Source organism: Lithobates pipiens, unplaced genomic scaffold (assembly GCF_037356315.1).
Source record: "Lithobates pipiens isolate NorthernLeopardFrog02 unplaced genomic scaffold, aLitPip1_a1.2 Scaffold_27, whole genome shotgun sequence".
NCBI classification, from domain to species: Eukaryota; Metazoa; Chordata; class Amphibia; order Anura; family Ranidae; genus Lithobates; species Lithobates pipiens.
This window is the reverse complement of record NW_027507788.1, coordinates 195121695-195141360: the sequence shown is the minus strand read 5'-3', so window position 1 is coordinate 195141360 and position 19666 is coordinate 195121695. Positions and strand designations below refer to the sequence as shown.

The window sequence follows — 19666 nt, the reverse complement described above, 5'->3', positions numbered from 1 at the left end:
GTGAAGGGAACTCTTCAAGGCGTCAGCATATCAAGACATTTTGGACAATTTCATGCTCCCAACCTTGTGGGAACAGTTTGGGGATGGCCCCTTCCTGTTCCAAAATGACTGTTCACCAGTGCACAAACAAGGTCCATAAAGACATGGATGAGCAAGTTTGGGGTGGAGGAACTTGACTGGTCTGCACAGAGTTCTGACCTTAACTCGACAGAACACCTTTGGGATGAATTAGAGCAGAGATCGTGAGCTAGGCCTTCTCATTCAAACATCAGTTCCTGACCTCACAAATGCGCTTCTGGAAAAATGGTCGAACATTCCCATAAGACACACTGCTAAACCTTGGGACAGCCTTCCCAGTATAGTTGGTATAACTGCAAAGGGTGGGCCAGCTCAATATTGAAACCTACGGACTAAAGCCCCGTACACACGATCACATTTTCGGCAGGGAATTTTGTGATGACAGACTGTTTGCCTAAAATCCGACCATTGGTACGCTCCATCAGACAATTGTCCAACTCCCCAAGAACAAATGTTGGATGTCAGGCTAGTAAATTTTCAGCGGACAAGAGTCTGTCAGATTTTCCTATCGTGTGTACACAAGTCCAAAGTACAAGTCCAAAATACAAACACGCATGCTCGGAATCAGTGCTCACCAAACACGACATTAGCAGAAGATGCCCAAAGGGTGGCGCTCAAACTGAGTTCCACGTAGTAAGTCACTACGTTTGCGTTTGTTGGCCGACAATTGTGGACCGTTTGTATGCAAAACAAGTTACATGCCCTTTGGACAAATTCCTGACGCTTTGTTGGCCAACAATCAGATCATGTGTACGAGGTTTTAGACTTTAATGCAATTAAAGTTCATGTAAAGGCAGGCGTCCCAATACATTTGACAATATTGTGTGTGTTTTTTTTTTTTTTTTTTTTGCTCCAGTCTAATGCCTCATTTATGCAGAAAGAATAAGACAACAAAAGGGCATTTAAGGCTGTGAGTGTCCCATGTGCCTGTGTGTTGTCTTGACAGGTTTTATCTTGCTGCCTGGATACCAATACACATGTCTATCACTTGTGTTCTTTTTGTCTTAGAATGGCTGTACCCTGCATCATTCTCCTGGTCAGATTAATCGTGGAATCCGTGGGAGAATCAGTGAACTCTTTGGTATGTATAACATGTCTTCTTAATACCTTCCTTGCTTTGTCCTTCTCATTGGGCACACCCAGGGCACATGCAAAAAACAAAATAAGTGAAAGCTGATGAACAGCCAAAATATATGCAGTCACAATACTGTTCACGCTTACTTTTCTAGGCTCATGCTGGCCATAAAAAAAGAAAGGCGAGTTTTTAACGCTATAGCCTTTGTTTTTTCTGAACACCTGTGTGTTGTGTGTATTTTTTATCTTTTTTATGAGCCCATCCACACAGTTGCGTAAAGGTCAGTAAACTGTGCTGCATTCAGATCTTTAAAATCAAAACAGAAACCTGCATATGGAGCATATTTTACACAGCACAAAATGTACTCTATAAGCCAACATATAAATATCAGGCATGTATATTCCGATTACGCACATCATGTTGGCATTGCTTGTCTGTCTGCATCCCAGCAACCAATAGGGCAAACAGGATCATTTGTGCTATACACGGTACATATTTAAACTTTAGCACAAATATTGCATGCGTACAGTATATGGACAAAATTTGCTGATAGCAAGTTGTTGCGCATGGGGCCCCCTTATTCCGCTATAAAAACAAACTCTCAATTGTAAGTGAAGAGTATACTGAAATGTAATGCCGCGTACACACGAGCGGACTTTTCGACGGACTAGGTCCGATGGCCTTTCCAACGGACTTTCGGCGGAGTTCCGACAGACTTACCGAATGAACAGACTTGGCCACACAAAATCGCGCCAAAGTCCGACGGATTGGAACGTGATGACGTACGACCAGACTAGAATAAGGAAGTTCATAGCCAATAGCTGCCCTAGCGTTGGTTTTTGTCTGTCGGACTAGCATACACACGAACGGATTTCTGAATAGGAACTGGGTCCGGGGGAGTTCCGGTGAAAAAATGTGAAACATGTTCTATTTCTAAAGTCCGTCAGATTTTTGGACAGCAAAGGTCCGATGGAGCCCACACAAGATCGAATTGTCCGACGGATTTGTTCTGTTGGATTTTTGGTGTCAAAAAGGCCGGTGGTGTGTACGCGGCATTAGCATCAAGCTATGGTCACTTTAGCTCTGGAGTGGGATAACTAGGTTATAACCGAAGGCCTGAAATATTTACAATTTCTGGACAACATTCTGATCCAGTCTCCCTTCAAAAGCGATTCCAGGCAGTAAATGTAAGTATTCAGTGAGCTAATAACTAATAATGCCAAGCACACTGCAATTGCTTAGCTCCCAACTGTCCCTGATTTTGAGGGACTGTCCCTGATTTGGAACAAAGTGCCTCTGTCCCCCTTTTCTCCTCATTTGTCCCTCATTTTGGTCTGATCTATATAGTTTGTATATAAAATGCGCTGTTTATCTATCAAAAAGGGTTTTGCAGTGCTAAACCTTTCATCCAATTTGTAAATTCCAAAAGCCAATATAATGGGAATTAGTAGTGGTAAAAAAAGACTTGTGGGTTTAAACAATTTATTTTATGCAATTCTCCTTTTAAGGGATAATACTTTTGCTAATAGGTGTCCCTCATTCCTATCTCAGAAGATTGGGAGGTATGCAATTGTATTTTTCTCAGAAAGTTAGGCCGGCTGTACACAGCGATTTTTCTTTCCTGCAACCACAAGGGCTCACTGAGGTTAATTTCACCAATTAACTTGGTAGGTGTAAATAATACTGCATAGAGAGAGAACTTTGGTTTATAGTGACATTGACCTTGCCCTATAGGGATACCTGTTATGGTCTTTTACATACATTTTATGATTTATAATAAAGGTTCACTTTTAATAAAGTGGCCTTTTGGTGCTTAGGGAAGCTCACCCTGGTCAAGTTCATTTTTTGTCACAGTTAAAGTGGAAGTAAACCCATCCATAAAATAGTTTCATTTCCCGGGCATGCCAGAAATGTAACACTCCCATTGGTTGTGCTCTCAATCAAACTGGTAAACCATCCAATGGCTGGTGTCATGACTGATCACATGTGCAGAATCATGGTAGTTTTATATTAAACAGAGGCAAAGATGGCGGCTTCCTTGGCTGAAAACGATAGAGCGGTTTACTTTATCAATATCACAGGCTTTTGCATATTTATAAGCTGTTTTTTTATTTTTTATTTTTTTTGAAGTGTATTTGTATTTTACCCTAAAAATAAAAACATCCATATGTGTTTAGCTAGTCACATACTTGTTGGGAAAAGTAACCAGTAAGTTATTTACTTTGTAGTTTCTGCTAAAAAGCTGTTGATACTGCCAGTTCCCTGTGCTTCCTGTCTCAATTTGACCATGCCAAGCCTGTAAGCAGATCCATGCTGGCCTGGTCAGTTTGTGTCCCTTGGATCCCCGCTAGGAGATGCAGAACACTATGTAACTCTTGTAATCCCTGTAGTTAGTTTTGTGACATGCTACCCCCCCACCAGCCCTGCTGTTAGGATGAGATACTGGGTGCCGAGAATTACTCCACATCTCCTCAGAGCTGTCACATCCTGTCCAAGCTCTACTGTGCTGATTCATAGGGGTTCCTAGCAGGAGCACCTCTGTCCAAAGTGCAGTGTACACAGCACTCTGTATGACCCACCCGTTTATACCCTCCCTTGCCCAAATGGGTAGTCAGGAGACAACTAGTAGCTACAAACACGTCCTAAACTGCTGTCAGTTTGTCTAAAGCACAGTACGAAATCATTCTCCAGTCTGCACCAGTAATATCAGGGGACAGACGCGTATGGCCCCGTACACACGATCCCAAAACCAGACGACAGAGAGGTTACGAAAATTCTCTTACGACAGAATAAAAAATCAGAAGAGATGTCATGTGTTGTAGTGTATTTCTATTGTATTTTCGGACACCAACTCTACTGATTAAACAAAAATCGTACAATCTGGCATCCTACAAGAAACCTTTTCCTGTTTGTCCGATCGGATGAACTGTCATGATCGTCTCTCGAAAGCTCTGTACTAACGATCCGATTATCTTACGATCGATTCAAAAGCTGTATTTTTCGTCCGATTTTTTTTTTTTTTGGATCGTGTGTATACGGGCAATTAGGAAGGATTCCCATTCTGCAGGTGGCTGCGACTAACAGAAGTTGGGGGAGGGCTGCACATTGCCCAGAATGTCAGTTGGAGTCAGTGAACATGGTGGAGAGAGGCAGCCAGGACTTTAACATAGATTTGGAGGTAAGAGAGAGGGCTGGAGGCTGACCAGTGTACAGACTGATGTGTCAAAGACAGCAATGCACACAGATGAGAGATGTACGTCCCCGATCAGCGAGACATCTGACATTGCCCACCCATTTCTAATCATATACGCCCCCACTGTTAGGAAAAGGGAAGCACGGAAGGCTTTACAGTCATGTGACCACAGAAAAAAAAACGTTACACAAAAGTACTAAACATTAATTTTTCACAGAGCTAAATGTGAATATAAGTAATATTTCCTGTAGTAAAATATGCATTTTTTTATTTATTGCAGTGTGTATGTTTGCAATGTACTGTGTGTAATATAAATTATTATTTATTATTATTATTATTATATTATACACACAAACACTAATTTTAATTTTTGCTTTTATCCTGACATACATTTGGCATTAGGCTTGTACTGGGACAAGAAATAGGCCTGAGCATTTTAGACTGAGCTTTTTATTATTATTATTAATATTATTATTATTATTATTATTATATTTTTTTTTTAACTACCGGTTTCTCTGTCTTTTTGGTTATGTTTAGCCTCCTTCAGTCACTGTAATTTATCAATCGTTTTGCGTTATGGAAATATGATAATAAATGAATGCAGTATATAAAGTGTTACATCTTTATTGAGTGATTCAAAACACAAATGGCAAAATCTACATTTTTGGGCATATATTTTTTTTTTTTTATGTTCAAAATCGCAGGACAAAATGACTGCACCGTCAATTTAGTTTAATTTTTTGTAGAAGTATACTAAGCACATTGTGTATTCTACACAATGTGTGTAGCGTGATACATCTTTATTCCTCCTCTGACGGGTTGCCTAGGCTATCATCCTACTGTCCCTCCCTGAGTGCCGGTATCCTCTATTGAACTTTGCGAGAGGTGACACGCTGCAGCGGGAGGACTACTTGAGCAGAGCAAGTTCCTTCCCATGTCACAGACTCTATATGGAAGTAGAAAATAGAATTACAGAACAGATTCTGTTTTCTGTCTTCTTCCGCTGGGTTTTTACAGGCAGCTACCTCTAAGGCCTGGCATCATGTTCTGCAGTGAGGCAGAAGAGAGGCCACGTCCGGGAGGCCTCAGAGTCCTGCTCGGTCAGTGTCACTCCCTAGAGACCCATATGGCCTGCAGCAGACGGAGACCCACAGTTCAGAGCCAATAATAATTGCATATTTTATGTCATGGTTGTCACCCTCTGGAGCTCTTGGTCACATTCGCCCGCTCTTGTTAGGATATGCGGCCCCGGTATGCTCTATGGCCAGTCCGGGCTTGCTTGGCATGCATAAAGTTGAACTCCAGGCACAAACATTTTCATTTTAATGTACTCCTCCCTGTGCAGAGCTTTTTTGAGGGACCCAGCAGCTGCACAAGACCAGTCCCTTTGCACACGGAGAGAGACCAGCAGTGACCGGTCTTATAGGAAGCTCCTGCACTGGATTACTGCACAGTTCTGGAAGAAATACACAAAACAAACCACATGCCTCCTTGTATTTGGACAATATTTGCCCATTCTGGAGTTCAGCGGGACAATTGTACTTTTTTTCCCCGTTTAGGAAGGTGGAACATGTGCACTGTAATCCAGTCAAGCTGAGGATGTCCTTCAATTCCATCTGATGGTAATCTATTAAACCATTCACAGTATGATTGAATGAACTAGTCAATGTACCAGTTTTTTGTTGCTATAACAATAAAAATTAAAGCCTGACTCCAAGAAAATGTAAGATTTATCCCTTGCATTAGGGCAGTATCTGCATTGCAAGGGATAATAGCTTGTTTCTAGGAAAGAGGAGGACGTTTTACTTAACCTGATTGTCGGTGGTAAATTGTCCCCCGGAATCATCAAATCTAGACCCTGCTTCTTGATGTCAGCAACCTAGACCGCTGGATAGCGGGGGAAGGAGAAGAAGCTGCAGGGACCAGAGTCTAGCTGGGGAGAGGAGTAGATGACCAGGTAAGCCCCTGCACTGCAAAGGATACTTGTTTTAGTTGCCTGGAGTTGGGCTTTAGATTGTTGCCTTGCTCAGAGATCTTGTCGGGTGGATTTTTTATTTTTTTTTATCCTTAAGTCATTATAGAAGCATAGACATGATTGACAAAAAGATTAATCTTCACTTGTTTTCTTCTGCCAGGTCTCGGATTGCTGTAGTGAAAGGCTTGTTTTAAACGGCACATGCCCTGCTGACCAAAGATGCAGTCCAGGTAATTATTTTTCTGTTGCCAGTGCCAACAAATGTCAGCATTGCCAGGCTTCTACCTAATTACAGAAATACTGACCTAATTGTGTATAATGAAGGTTTGTTGCATAAGTAAGGAAGCTTTGTGACAGCAAGATCTAATTATTTTTCTCTAGCCACGGCTTTGCATCTTATTAGCAGTTCAGGCTGCTAAAATAAGTGCTATGTGGATTAATTTTCAGTACATCTGGATTGTATTTTCTGGTGCAGTTACGTGCTTTATCTGGCAGGGTTGGTGCTTTAGTACTATGGGTATTTTAGGTTTTATGCAGATGCACTACAAGCTCCTGAAGAAACGACTCCAGTCGTGAAACATGCAGAGCATACAATATGTGGAAGGTTGGAACCCCCACAGTTGGAGGAGTTTGGAAAATTCTTTGGGTCATTTATGTACAAGTACCCACACAACTCCTAGGTTCTTTTATCAGCTCCGGGAAAACACCATGTTCCAAATACTGAGTGCATACTTTTTATGATTATTGGTGACTTTAAATTAGTTTGACTTTATTCTTTAACAAAGTCCTGTCTCTGCTGCTCCGTTCCTCTGTTATCAGTATGATAACTTCTGACAAGTTCTCCGACACAGAAGATAAAAACAGCTGAAAATTTGTGTTGGGCTGGGTACAGAGACACAGATAAGCAGAGAGCTGGTCTATTCATAGCACAGCTCTGCATGTTTGTTCATTCCTCTGCCTATGTGGAGTGGGGGGGGGGGGGTGCACCTTTCCTCCAATCTGTTGTCACTGTGTATGCCAAGACTCCACACACAGTGGCGGAACAGGAAGAAAAATTTCTAACATGATGTTCTCTTTCTAAACAGTGTAGAAAGCTGAAGACCGCAGATATACATCTAAAACTTATGTAGGGTAATTTTTCATCCCTGTGTATCATCTCAGGCTGTTCACTGCACTGGGTATATGTGAGGGTTTACGTCCACTTTAAAGCATTTCCTGCATTAAAGTAAATCCCATTCATGAAATCTGACCTGGGCACATATCTGTAGTGTTTACTTATCTGTCTCCAAAGCTCTTTGTGCCGTGTCTTTCTGCTGCTCCATTCCTCTGTTATGAGCATAACTTCTGACATGCTCTCTGACACAGGAGATGAAAACGGCTGGAAATTTGTGTCGTGGACGGAATTTCATGATAGATTTAGCAGGTCTATTCTATAGACTGTATCCTTGCAAGTTTCTTCATTCTTAGGCCTATGTGTGTGTGTGTGTGGGGGGGGGGGGGGGGGTGGATTTCGTCCAATCGGCTCACACAGTCTATGCCCAGACTCCACACCCAGTGCTGGAAGAGGAAGAAATATTTGTAACATGATATGCACTTTCTAAACAATGTAGAAAGACAGCAGATATGCAGGTAAAACCTATGTAGGGAGGTTTTTTTTCATCTGTGTATCATCTGAGGCTATTCACTTTTCTGGTTATAGGAGAGGGTTTACATCCACTTTAAGGTTAAAAAAAGTACCACTTCTTGTTGGGCCCCCCCTTCCCTCCCCAAAACCCATACCTGATTACTCCATTGATCTATCGTGCGCTCTGCAGCACTCTCCCTTCTTCCTGCTCACACACTGAGTAGCAGGACTCATAGTCCTACAATGAGCAAGGAGCGTAACCAAGCTGGGATTTGTGTGTCTATGGGCGCACAGAACCCGGCCTGGGAGCGCACACCCCCTCAGCCAGCTTGCTGATGGCGTACTTGAAGAGGAGGAGTGGACAGCGCTGACAGGGGACTCCAGAAAAGGAGGTAAGGGAGTGTTCTGTACAATAACATTATTTTAATGGAGAAAAAGAAAAAAAAGTTTACAATCACTTAAAGCAAACGTGCAAAATTATAACAGTCTTAGCAAATGGTTTTATGTCAGTTGCTCCATTCTGATGTAAAACTAAAACTTTATTGGTTACTGCTGAACATTCATAAGAAATATTGGGAGAGGGGGAAAGGAAAGCAAGTTATTACTTATCCAAGGTCACAAACTTAATTGTGACCAAAAAATAGATCATTCACCCAATAAGGGCGTTGTGGCCGTAACCATACGCATATGTAAAGAAGAAAACTAAATGTCAGCCCGCTAAAGACAGGCTAACTGTCAGGAACCATGAAACAGACTGAGACAGAAGTACAATCAAATCACACTTGTTTATTGATAATAAAAATAAAAAGGTAAATAGAAAAAAGCGTAGTCAAGCATAGCCAACCAGAGTCCAGTAACCAGATCAGGTAGTCAGCCAGTCCAAAGTTCATAAACCAGATCGGGTAATCAGCCAGTCCAGAAGTCGAGGATCCAAGGAGAGCAACTGCAAGCTGGATAAGAAGCCAGGAGGGATGTCAGCAAGCCAGTCTTGAAACAAACAGCAGGAGATGGTTCCTAATGATGTGACCAAACGTGAAGGCAATGGAGAAATGAGCTGGAAGACTTTAAATAGGCAGGTCAGACGCGCATCATCGGGAACAGCTGGTAACTGTGGAGAGAGAAGAAAGCTGGCAATTAGCCGACAGCTGAGTGGCCAGCCCAGAGGAGGAAGGGCTAATCTTCTTTTCAAAATAAGAAAATTCGTTTTTTTTTGTGATCCGATGATGCCACCATTGATTTTCGAAATTCGGCCGACCAAGCCTTCAATTTCACCTCATATTGCTACAGAAAAGAATTTTCTTGGCTGGGAATCTTCTTTTCTCTCCATAAATTTTCTTTTATCTACGTACATTTTCTTTTCTTATTACGTTTCTCGCACGATTCTCCCATCATTGATTAGAAAATCGTTCGTTTTTCAAAAAATTTCCAACATGTCCGATTCCTCAAATTTTATTTCCACACGAAAATCGGCTGTTGCTGCAGCCCACTAATGGTGCGAAATTCATACGAAAATTCTTGGATACGATTTTCTAAAGAAAATTCTTTCGAAATTCGAACCGTGTATGGCCGGCATAAGCCAGCCCTGACACCAACAAGGGGTTACTATTGGTCACAATAAATAGATCAAAGTTAATTGATTCCAGTTTAAATAACTAAACCAATTTTATTAAAGTATCAAAAATAGGAAAAAAATAGAAGAAACCTTTGCAATTCATAAAAGTAGTAATTTTCAATTAAAATTAATTATATACCCACAGACAATTAGACGAACAAGACATACATAAAGCAACACAGAACACAGCTCAAGTCCGGACACATTGCATTTAGTCCATTGCAACCCATATGCTAATTTGCCTGTTAGTTATTGCGGAATCACAAGATTCCCAATTCATTCCAATCACTGAAGCGGTTAATCAGTGGGGATCAGTATTGAGCAGGAGAAAGGGAGTGGGGGGGGGGGTAGTTAGCTGAAAAAATTCAAAGTTTAGTTCAGACAAATCCTATCTACGGTTAACACTAATAGCGCTGCTATAGTGGTTGTTTTTTCTCACAATCCCTTGAGGTTTGGAAAGTCAGGTAATGTGCTGTAATAAAAAAAGTATAGAGAAGCCGATACACGGTGGGAAATCCCATTCAGTCTGTGACATTTAGTTGTAGCAGCCTTCTAATTAATCAGGTCAGCATTTATCCAGTGCATATTTCCAAAGCAGCCGGCCGACTTGTAATTGTTCAACAACTGGCAATAAATTAACTTAGTAGTTCTATTTAGGCAAATAAAGTAGCAAGGCAGCGTGACATTACTAATCCTTAATGTAGACAAGCAGCAGCTATTATCAGCTGTTGTTTGAGACGGCAGCTCAGGTTAGATGCTGATCAGCGGATATTGGCATATAGACCGCATTCAACCGAAAGTCGCGGTGTCTGCATCCACTACCAAGTCCGTCATGTAGGTCACCTGGCTGCCTTTCAGCTTTAGTCCAAGTTATTAGGAAGTAAAGAGGGGGTTACCTCCAGTCATGTGTCCGCTAGTGTATGCTGATATTCTCACACTGGCACTGCATCAGTTGTGAAAGAAGTCCCAAGCACAGCCACTGCCTCTCCACTCCGAGCTCTACCTCTCACTTCACTCCGTACACAGCGTCATGTCCGGACTGAGCTGTGATGTCAACGCGTTTCGCTGGCTTCAGTAGCGTAGCTTCTTCCTTGTACATTGCACTGCTTTGCCAAATAAGCCAGTTCTGAACTCACTCAAACCAGTAGCTGTTGTTGGCTAAGGAACATACAGTCTTCTTTTTGAAGGTTAAGACTCCAGAAATGTCACTCTGAAATTAACCTGACTAGCTAGTGTGTCCCAGCCCTGGAGCAAGCTTGCATGCAGTAAAGTCTAATGCCCCGTACACACGAGCGGACTTTTCAACATCCAAAGTCCGACGGACTGATTCCGTCAGACTATTCGATCGTGTGTGGGCTGCAACGGACTTTTGATTCACCAAAGTCTGACGGACTTTAGAATATGGAACATGCTTCAAATTTTTCCAAAGGAACTCCGCCGGACCCGGTCCCTTCGAAAAATTTGCTCGTGTGTATGCTATTCCGACGGACTAAAACCGACGCTAGGGCAGCTATTGGCTACTGGCTATGAACTTCCTTATTCGAGTCCAGTCGTACGTCATCACGTTCGAATCCGTCGGAGTTTAGTGTGATTGTGTGTGGCCAAGTCCACTCAGTCGAAAAGTCCGTCAGAACTCTGTCGGAACTCCGGCGGAACTCCTTCGGAAGTCTGTCGGACATAAGTCCTCTCGTGTGTACGGGGCTTTAGGAGTTTCAATGTGTATGCAATCAGGCAGGCCCTTGCACTACATGGTTTTGGTACACCTGAAGGAAAAACTCAGCAGACAAACTGAGTGTGTATGGGGCTTAAGAAGTGCATAAAGGCAGCTTGGGAGCTTGGCTGGGTAACTATACATTGCTAGAGCCAAACACAAAATCCAGGGAATAAGTATGACAGACAGCTGCCATTTTAAGAAGGTGGTCAGAAAATATAAGCTTGTGTGTTCTCTCCTAAGTTTACTTTAACAGGATCTTCCTTTAAACCGAGAGTGCTGACATCTGTGGAAGAAATTGCCACAAACCTTCTCCCACTTCTGCACCGTATTCTAGTTTCGGGGCAGTGAAACACAAACCTTTTCAGCTTTCGCCGCAAGTCATATGACTGTCTTGGAAACTTGCACATGCTTAAAACTGATCTGTTTTATTCGTTTTGGTTGCTGCTTATATAACCTGTTTAAAAACTGAGAGATTTGACAAGACAATAAACCATTTATGTCCTGAAGAATTTAAATAACAGCACATTGTTCCTAATGTAGTGCAGATTTTTATATCACTGCAAAGATATTTTTCCTTCCCTGTCATCTGTTCTGATGGAGGGTTACACCCTAAATCCCTTCAGTTCACAACAGCGGTATTAAATGACATGACTTCTGCAGGCTGAGCTGACTAAGGAATGGGGTGTATTTCTGCTTGGAATTCGGGGTGTATACAAAAGAAAAACACAACATTCTTTTTTCAAACCACGTGAATATTTCAGTTAAGTGTCACTAGGTCATCGTCGTTGAAAAGCCATGTAACCGTGTGGTAGGATGCAGCGACATTGTTCGGAGAGATATATATATATATATATATATATATATTTGTGTAAAATGTTTCCAAAACAAAGTATCAATTAAAGGTTCCTGGGTTCACAACAAATGCTTTATGCTCTTCAGCAGAATTAAGGTGCTTGCTGCATAGTGAGGTGGGGGCTGAAAAAAGCCTGAAGATTGTAAAGAATACCACTGACATTCAGGCAGCATTCACACTTTTTGTATTACACATGCTTGTAATGCGCAGTTTGGTATGGGCACCATGAAAATCTGAATTGCCCTGGACCAAGATCTCATGAGTGGGGCTGAAGCACTTGCGTGTCCCTAATATATGCACATGGAGAGTTATTTCGAGGAATGCTCCTCGCCTGCCACTTGCAGCTGCAGTTCAAAGGAGATCCACATATCTTTGCACTGCACCCTCCCTCAAAGGGGGTGGATGCTCTGCTCACAATACGCTGATCAAGTGCACATATAATTTGGATGTATAATATGTAGAAACGAGGACAAATATACTGCGCTTGAGGTAAAATAAAATCGGATTGAAGCTGCACCGCTAACGTGCGATATTAATCACAATGGAAAAAATCATAAGTGTTGCGCTAAGGTCAGATTATTCAAACAGCGAGTCCAAGTGTCAATTTAATAACACAAGCATCCCAAGATTGTGATAATAGGTGAAAAAAATCTTGTATTCCAAGCACAGGTAGATAGAATCCCTCCACCTTGTGGATGCACCGCCACCACATATATGGATCTACTCTTACCACAAAGCCTTATATTCATTTTATTCATTTATTTTTTTACTTGCGTAGCAGCGGGCGCCTGAAGAGCACGTGTTTTCAGAGTTAAACTTTACTCAAACTACAGTTTGGTTTGGGTCTATTTGCCTAAATTAGACTTCTGTATCAGTCTGACTGGGCTGTAAGTTGTTCAGCCTGGCCACAGGGGGCACTGTCTCTTGTGGCAAGCGTGGAACTATGGTCTTGTCAGTCGCTTAAGTTACTCTCTTTCGGAGCCAGGTCAGTGGGAGTGGCCCTCTCGCTGTGCCCTCTGGGAGAGGGTATTTAAGATACGGACATCACATGGTTTGGGGTTGCGGTCCAGTATGATGTGCTGATTACATGGTCCTGGTCCTCCTGACCAGCCCTCAGGAAGGCTACGGCCTGGGGTGCGGATCCACCCGACTTTAATGCCTCGGGCTGGCTAGCCCAAAGCAGGGAAACTAAAGGAGGATTCTGAGGTGGTTGGGTGCAGTCTCCGGTTCGGGAGAGACCCAGTGTACTTCAAGTATTCCAGGGGAGGACTCTTTAGAAGAACACCACGTACGGGTTGGTTTTCTTAACAAGAGCCTGGAAGGGCTGAAGTTACTGAGAGAATCCGGTCTTGTGAATATTGCCAAGCAGGCTGAAAGATCCAGGTATCCTACAAGTGTTCTACAGCTTAGTTTCCCTATGTGTTCTGCAACAACATCTGTGACAAAGACTTTGTTCCTGAGTAAGCACCTTGTTGGCTGCTAGGTCTTTTGAGAGAGGGACTGTCCAACCTGAGTGTTCATCTAGCTGCAAATGGCTATTCTCTGGATGCAGTAAAAGAAAGCAAATTCTTTAACTTTTTTGGACTTTGACATTGAGAGTACCTGAACTTCTTTTTCCAACCCTCTGATCCCAAGTTGAAAGACTGTTCAATGGTTTAAGTTTGCAAATAAAATCCATTCAAGTGGATCTATTGTCAGTCTCAGGGTTACTGGGTCATCTACCAAGGGACATCCCCTAGACGTGCAACAAGGAGAGTGGAAGGCAACGGTAAGCCCAAAAATAACCAGCAGCTCCTTCGGGGGTTAGTGCTACACTAGTAATGGTGGCAATCAGCGATTTGTATCATGATGGCGACATTATGGCGGACACATCGGACATTTTTGACACATTTTTGGGACCATTGTCATTTATACAGCAATCAGTGCTATACAAATGCACTCATTCCTGTGTAAATGACACTGGCTGTGAAGGGGTTAACCACTAGAGGGCAGTGTAGGGGTTAAGTGTGTTCTGTGGGGGAGGGTGTGGCTACATGTGACACGTCACTGATCTCTGCTCCCGATTACAGGGAGCAGAGATCAGTGACACTGTCACTAGGCAGAACAGGGAAATGCTTGTTTACATTAGCATCTCCCACGTTCTTCCTCCCCATGAGGCGATTGCAGGTATCCCCGCAGCGATCGAGTCCATGGGGGCCGCGACCAGACTCGTGGAGCTTGCCGTGGTTGAGAGCTGACTTTATTAAAAGTATTGCTTTTCCAAAAGTCAATTCCGCAAAAATCAAATCCAGTATGTAAAATATTTTTACATACTGAATTTGATTTTATGCTGAATTGATTCTAGAGCGGTTTTTATTTTTTTTTTCTTGCTGGAACAGTAGTGGATGGTATACATGAGCCTGCTTTGACCTCCCAGAATAGGAGGTCTATGCTGTCTGGTAAGAGTAAATCCATATGTGGTGGTGGTGGTTAATCTACAAGGTGCAGGAATTCTATCTGTGCTTGTAATACAAGATTATTTTCACCTATTATCACAATCTTGGGACTCTTTGTGTTATTAAATTGACACTTGGACTGAATAATCTGATCTTCGCGCAACATTTTTATTTGATTATAATATGTACTCCTGGCCCATTTGCACTAGTGCCTATGGATGCATGGGCCAAGCTTTTCCTCACAAGTCCTCAAAAAAATTATTCAAAATAATAAAAGGTATTTATAAAACCAAGTAATGGAATTCCACATCCTTGTGGCTCATACAGTAAAGAACCCTCTACATAGTTTAAGGTTAAACCTCTCTTCTTCTAATTTTAATGAGTGGCCCACGAGTCTTGTTAAACTCCCTTCTGTGAAAGTTTTATCTCAATTGTGGAGTCACCAGTACGTTATTTGTATATTGAAATCATATCCCCTCTCAAGCGTCTCTTCTCCAGAGAGAGTAAGTTCAGTGCTCACAATCTTTCCTCATAACTAATATCCTCCAGAACCTTTATTAGTTTTGTTGCCCTTCTTTGTACTCCATTTCCATTACATCCTTCTGAGGCCTGGTGCCCAGAACTGGACAGCATACTCCTGGTGCTGCCGGAGTCTTGTAGAGCGGGAGAATTATTGTTTTATCTCTGGAGTTGATCCCCTTTTAATGCATGCCAATGTCCTATTTGCTTTGTGAGCAGCAGCTTGGCATTGCATGCCATTGCTGAGCCTATTATCTACTAGGACCCTGAGGTCCTTTCTAATCCTAGAGGTTCTCCCCCCCCCAGTGTATAGATTGCATTCATATTTTTGCCACCCAAATGCATTATTTTAAATTTTTCTACATTGAACCTCATTTTGCCATGTAGTTGCCCATCCCATTTGTTCAGATCTTTTTGCAAGGTTTCCACATCCTGAGGAGAAGCTCTAAGGAGAAATCCTCTAAGGTATGTAAGTTTTGGCTTGGTTGCCAAGGCGTTGCAAATTATGAGACTAATTGTAAGGCCCCATTCACACCTGAGCGTTTTGTAGCTTGAAGCCTGAAGCTACATAACACTGGAGGGGAAAAAATCTATTATTCTCAATGGAGATGGTTCACATCTCCATGCCAAGTCGCCTGAAGCTCAAACAAGTTCTAGACCCTTTTTTGTTGCTCAAATCAGGCAGATTTGGGCGTTTTTCTTCTTTTTACATTGGTGACCTTTTGCCCTGCACAAAGTCGCGGTAAAAAAAGACGTAAAATTGCGTGATTTTCTGCCTGAAAACTATACGTTCAGGTGTGAATAGGGCCTTAAAGTGGAATTAAGCCTCCGCTTAACATTTTTTTTTTTAATGACCCCAGGAGCTTTATGCTATAATGTACTGGCATGATAAGTATTAGTCCATTACAAATATTATATAAGTGCAACATTTTGTTTTTCCAATATGTGTTTAAAACAGACTGAAAAGTGCCTAAATGTAATTGCTACCTTGTCTGTTTTCTGCATACCAGGATGCTTTCAGATATGGACCAGTAATGGAGGAACCTCTTGTATTAAATGTGCAAATGACTCCAGTCAGGAAGTGGCTTATAATCTTACAGAGTGCACAAATAGTAAGTCATTCAATTTTTATATGTTCATGGAGTGTATTGGAGTGTATTAATGACGTTGTGAGCACACAAATCAGTGTAATATGGTGCTTGCTTATCCTGAGCTGCTAAGAAAATATGGTGATATTCAATCAACTTACTCAATCTTTATTTTTCCTAATGCAGCATATACTTTATTTAAAGTGAACTTGTCAGCTATTTTAAGGCTACTTTCACAGAAGCGCTTTGCAGGCATTTTAGCGCTAAAAATAGCACCTGTAAAGCGCCTCTCCTCTCCTGAGACGTTAAAAGACCTGCAGGGGGGTGTGGTTTGCACATGGCGGAGTAGAGACATGCGCTAACAGCTCTGACCATTCCTCCGGCAATCTAGCAATTAATGCAGTTATACTACCCAGTATGAAGAAGAAAGAGAAGCAAGTACAAGAAACCTCCTCAGCCCGAGCACGTGGACTGCTACATCTCGGGCTCAAGCATCGGAGATACGAGATGTGGCGGCTTGTATGGAACCCTCAATGACAGCATATTACACTCCACTTCCCCCTTCAGCTATGCCAGGACTCTCTTCGGGATCACCGGGCTCTGGACGACCAGCGGCTGAGCCTCCTAGCGCAGCTGAATGCCCCGCCTCCCGTTCTGGGTGACTCGGACCTTAGAGCTCTCTTGCAGGCTTTGCCAACGAGTGTTGACATGGAGCCGCTGTTCTCCCGCCTGGAGGAGGTACATTGCAGGGATCTAAAGCTGGTCCGGATGGAGGTACAGCTGCTATCAGCTACAGGGGAAACGTCTCTGGCTTCCCTGAAAAATCCCATCTCCTAACTCGAACAGGTACAGACCTCCAAGGGTCCCATGCCTCCTCTTTGCAACTTCATTTGGAAGAGCTCAAGGACCGGAGTCGCCATAATAATTTATGGTTTAGGGTATTCCTGAGGCAATAGGATGGGAAACATTACAATCTACGGTTCTGGTAATATACCAGCAGCTGGCTATTCCTGTCCCCTCTCATGACTTGGAGTTTGATAGACTGTATAGAACGCTGGAACCTCGCTCAGTATATCTGAACAGACCCAGAGATGTTATATGCCATTTACACCATTATGCCCTTAAAGGGTTAATAGGTTGCAAGACATGGGAGGCAGGGAAGGTTTATCACGATGGGGCCCCGGTGAAAATACTACACGGGCTACTTTAAAACAAAGGGCGATGTTGCGTCCACTTTTAGACAAGATCAGGCAGTTGGGTGGTACATACCGGTGGGGTTTTCCCATCTCATTAACTGTGAGGAAAGACTGCTCTTATTCATTCTGCTTCACCCTGTTGATCTCCCTGATTTGTTTACTTTCTTGGGTATAGAGGCTTTTTCAATCCAAAACTGGCTGCAACTTATAGTGAGGCCAATACAACAAGCTGTATCCCCTTCTATAGCAGCTGATTTCTGTCCCCGGACAGCAGGGGGACGTCGGATCTCGCACTCCCAATCTGAAGATCATGAGACCTATCTTGGCAAAGAATTTTTTTTTTTTTATTGTTCTAGATTGCAACAAATTAACTCTTTTTCTTTCTTTTTCTTTCTTCTTTGAACAGGTTAATATTTAGAGATCAACTTTAAGAATTTTTTTAGACCAAATTATAGACCCCTGGGGGGCATGGTATCTCAATTTTTGGGGCTCCCTTTTTCTTTTTCTTTTTTTTCTTTTTTTATAATTTATGCTAGTAGGTGTTGGTGTTGTTTTTTTTTCTAGGGAAAATTTATTTTTAGCCTGCCCGCTGATGTCTTAGATAACATGAACTTTTATATGCACTATTGAAGTATTTATCTTATCATTTTTTTTTTTTCTTCACTATTTAGATGATGTATAATCACTTATGTTATATGGGCTACTTTTAGGCCTCACATTTTTGGATTTCTGAGACTTGTCCCAGGGTGGCTTCATTGTTGCAACCGGGGGCGGATCGGTATGAAATAAACTTCTTGCAGGCGGATCAGTTACGCCATTTTTTTTTTTTTTTTTTTGCTCTTTAGGACCACTAACAAACTATCAATGTCAACAAACAAACAACATTTGAACTATACTATGCTTTAATTGTTCCTTCAGATGACTGTATGATTCGTAAATGGGAAAGCGATCTCAATTATGCCTTTACACCAGCTCAGTGTCAGAGTATTATCCATCTCTCGTTGAACTCTTCTATTTGTACGCAAATTCAGGAATCTAATTATAAATTACTAAGGCGTGGGTACTATACCCCGTCAATTCTTTGCAAGTTTTCTCCAGAGGCTTCGGATCACTGTTGGCGATTCAGAGAGGAACAGGGGACTTTATTTCACATCTTCTGGTCTTGCCCAAAGATTAGAAAGTATTGGTTGGAGGTACAGAGGATTTCTCAAACATTTACAGAAATTCCAAAACCAAAAGATCCTGCTTTTCTTCTTGCTTCACTGTTCACAAACTCCGCTTCAGCTCTATAAAAAAAATCTGTACTATGTTTAACACCGCCAAAGCCTGTATTACCCTTTGTTGGAGGGATTTGAAACCTCCTATTGCTATGTGGCTTAACAGAGTCAGAAGTATCGGTGCCATGGAGGACCTAGTGCTTTCTGCTCAAGTCAAAGAAAAAAACAATATACTAAAAACGGTCATCTTGGGATCTGTTTGTATATTCAGAAGAGGGGAAGAGGGTTCTAGAGCGTTGTTCGGGTGAGTGAGGTACCCACCACCTTCATTTCCATCAATACACGCAAGTAATCCACCTCCCCTGGGAATTGGTTTCCCCTTTTTGTTCTTTTTTTTTTTTTTTTCTTTTTAATAATAAAGAGAATTGAAGAGACCATTTTTGGTAAATCCTGATTCATTAATGGTAGTTGCTTTCTAAAATATGAAGCCAAGAAGGAGCTCTATCAAGACTGGAATATTATGTATTCAGTTGTGGAATATTAAGTTATCCTGCAATGTATCGGTATTATAAGAGATTGTGTATGTATATTGTGGAACTTGATGTCTTAAAGGACTCTCCGCTCTTTTGTATAAATAATTTATGAAAAAGAAAAAAGAAAAGCCTGCAAGCAGCATCTGTGGGGCACTTTAGGGGCGGTGTATACACCGCTCCTAAAGCTCCCTAGCTCATTTAAATCAATAGGCAGAGCTGCCAAAGCGCTTCGGCAGTGGGGCTTCAAGGACGCCATTAACCCCTTCATCGGCTGCTAGCAGGGGTTAAAAGCTCCCCGCTAGCGACCAAAAAGTGCTGCTAAAATGACAGTAAAATGCCACTAAGAATAGCCAATGCCCCCACTTCCTCAGTATGAAAGTGCCCTAAATGTTTCAAGTGCAAATTTACCCATAATTTGATTTAAAAAAAATGTTTTTAGCAAGTAACATACATCCCACATTAATAATTATGCTACCAAATCTAGTGTGTACTGTAAATTGCCTCCAGCATTTCTCCTGTTTCTTCTTGCTGGAGGCTGCCATTGTGCTGTAGCC

General features: G+C 42.1%; 1 protein-coding gene across 5 annotated transcripts in view; it reads left to right on the top strand.

Moving 5' to 3' along the window:
• The window catches only part of CUNH1orf159 (chromosome unknown C1orf159 homolog), a 101056-nt gene that overhangs the window by 38207 nt on the left and 43183 nt on the right, over positions 1-19666 (top strand). For all 5 annotated transcript variants that reach the window (XM_077458103.1, XM_077458107.1, XM_077458104.1 and 2 more), the window contains exons 3-5: positions 1087-1159; positions 6482-6551; positions 16089-16190. In XM_077458103.1, the coding sequence (XP_077314229.1) occupies positions 1088-1159; positions 6482-6551; positions 16089-16190 (244 nt within the window). In that variant the 5' untranslated portion in view covers position 1087. The remainder of the gene's footprint in view (positions 1-1086; positions 1160-6481; positions 6552-16088; positions 16191-19666) is intronic.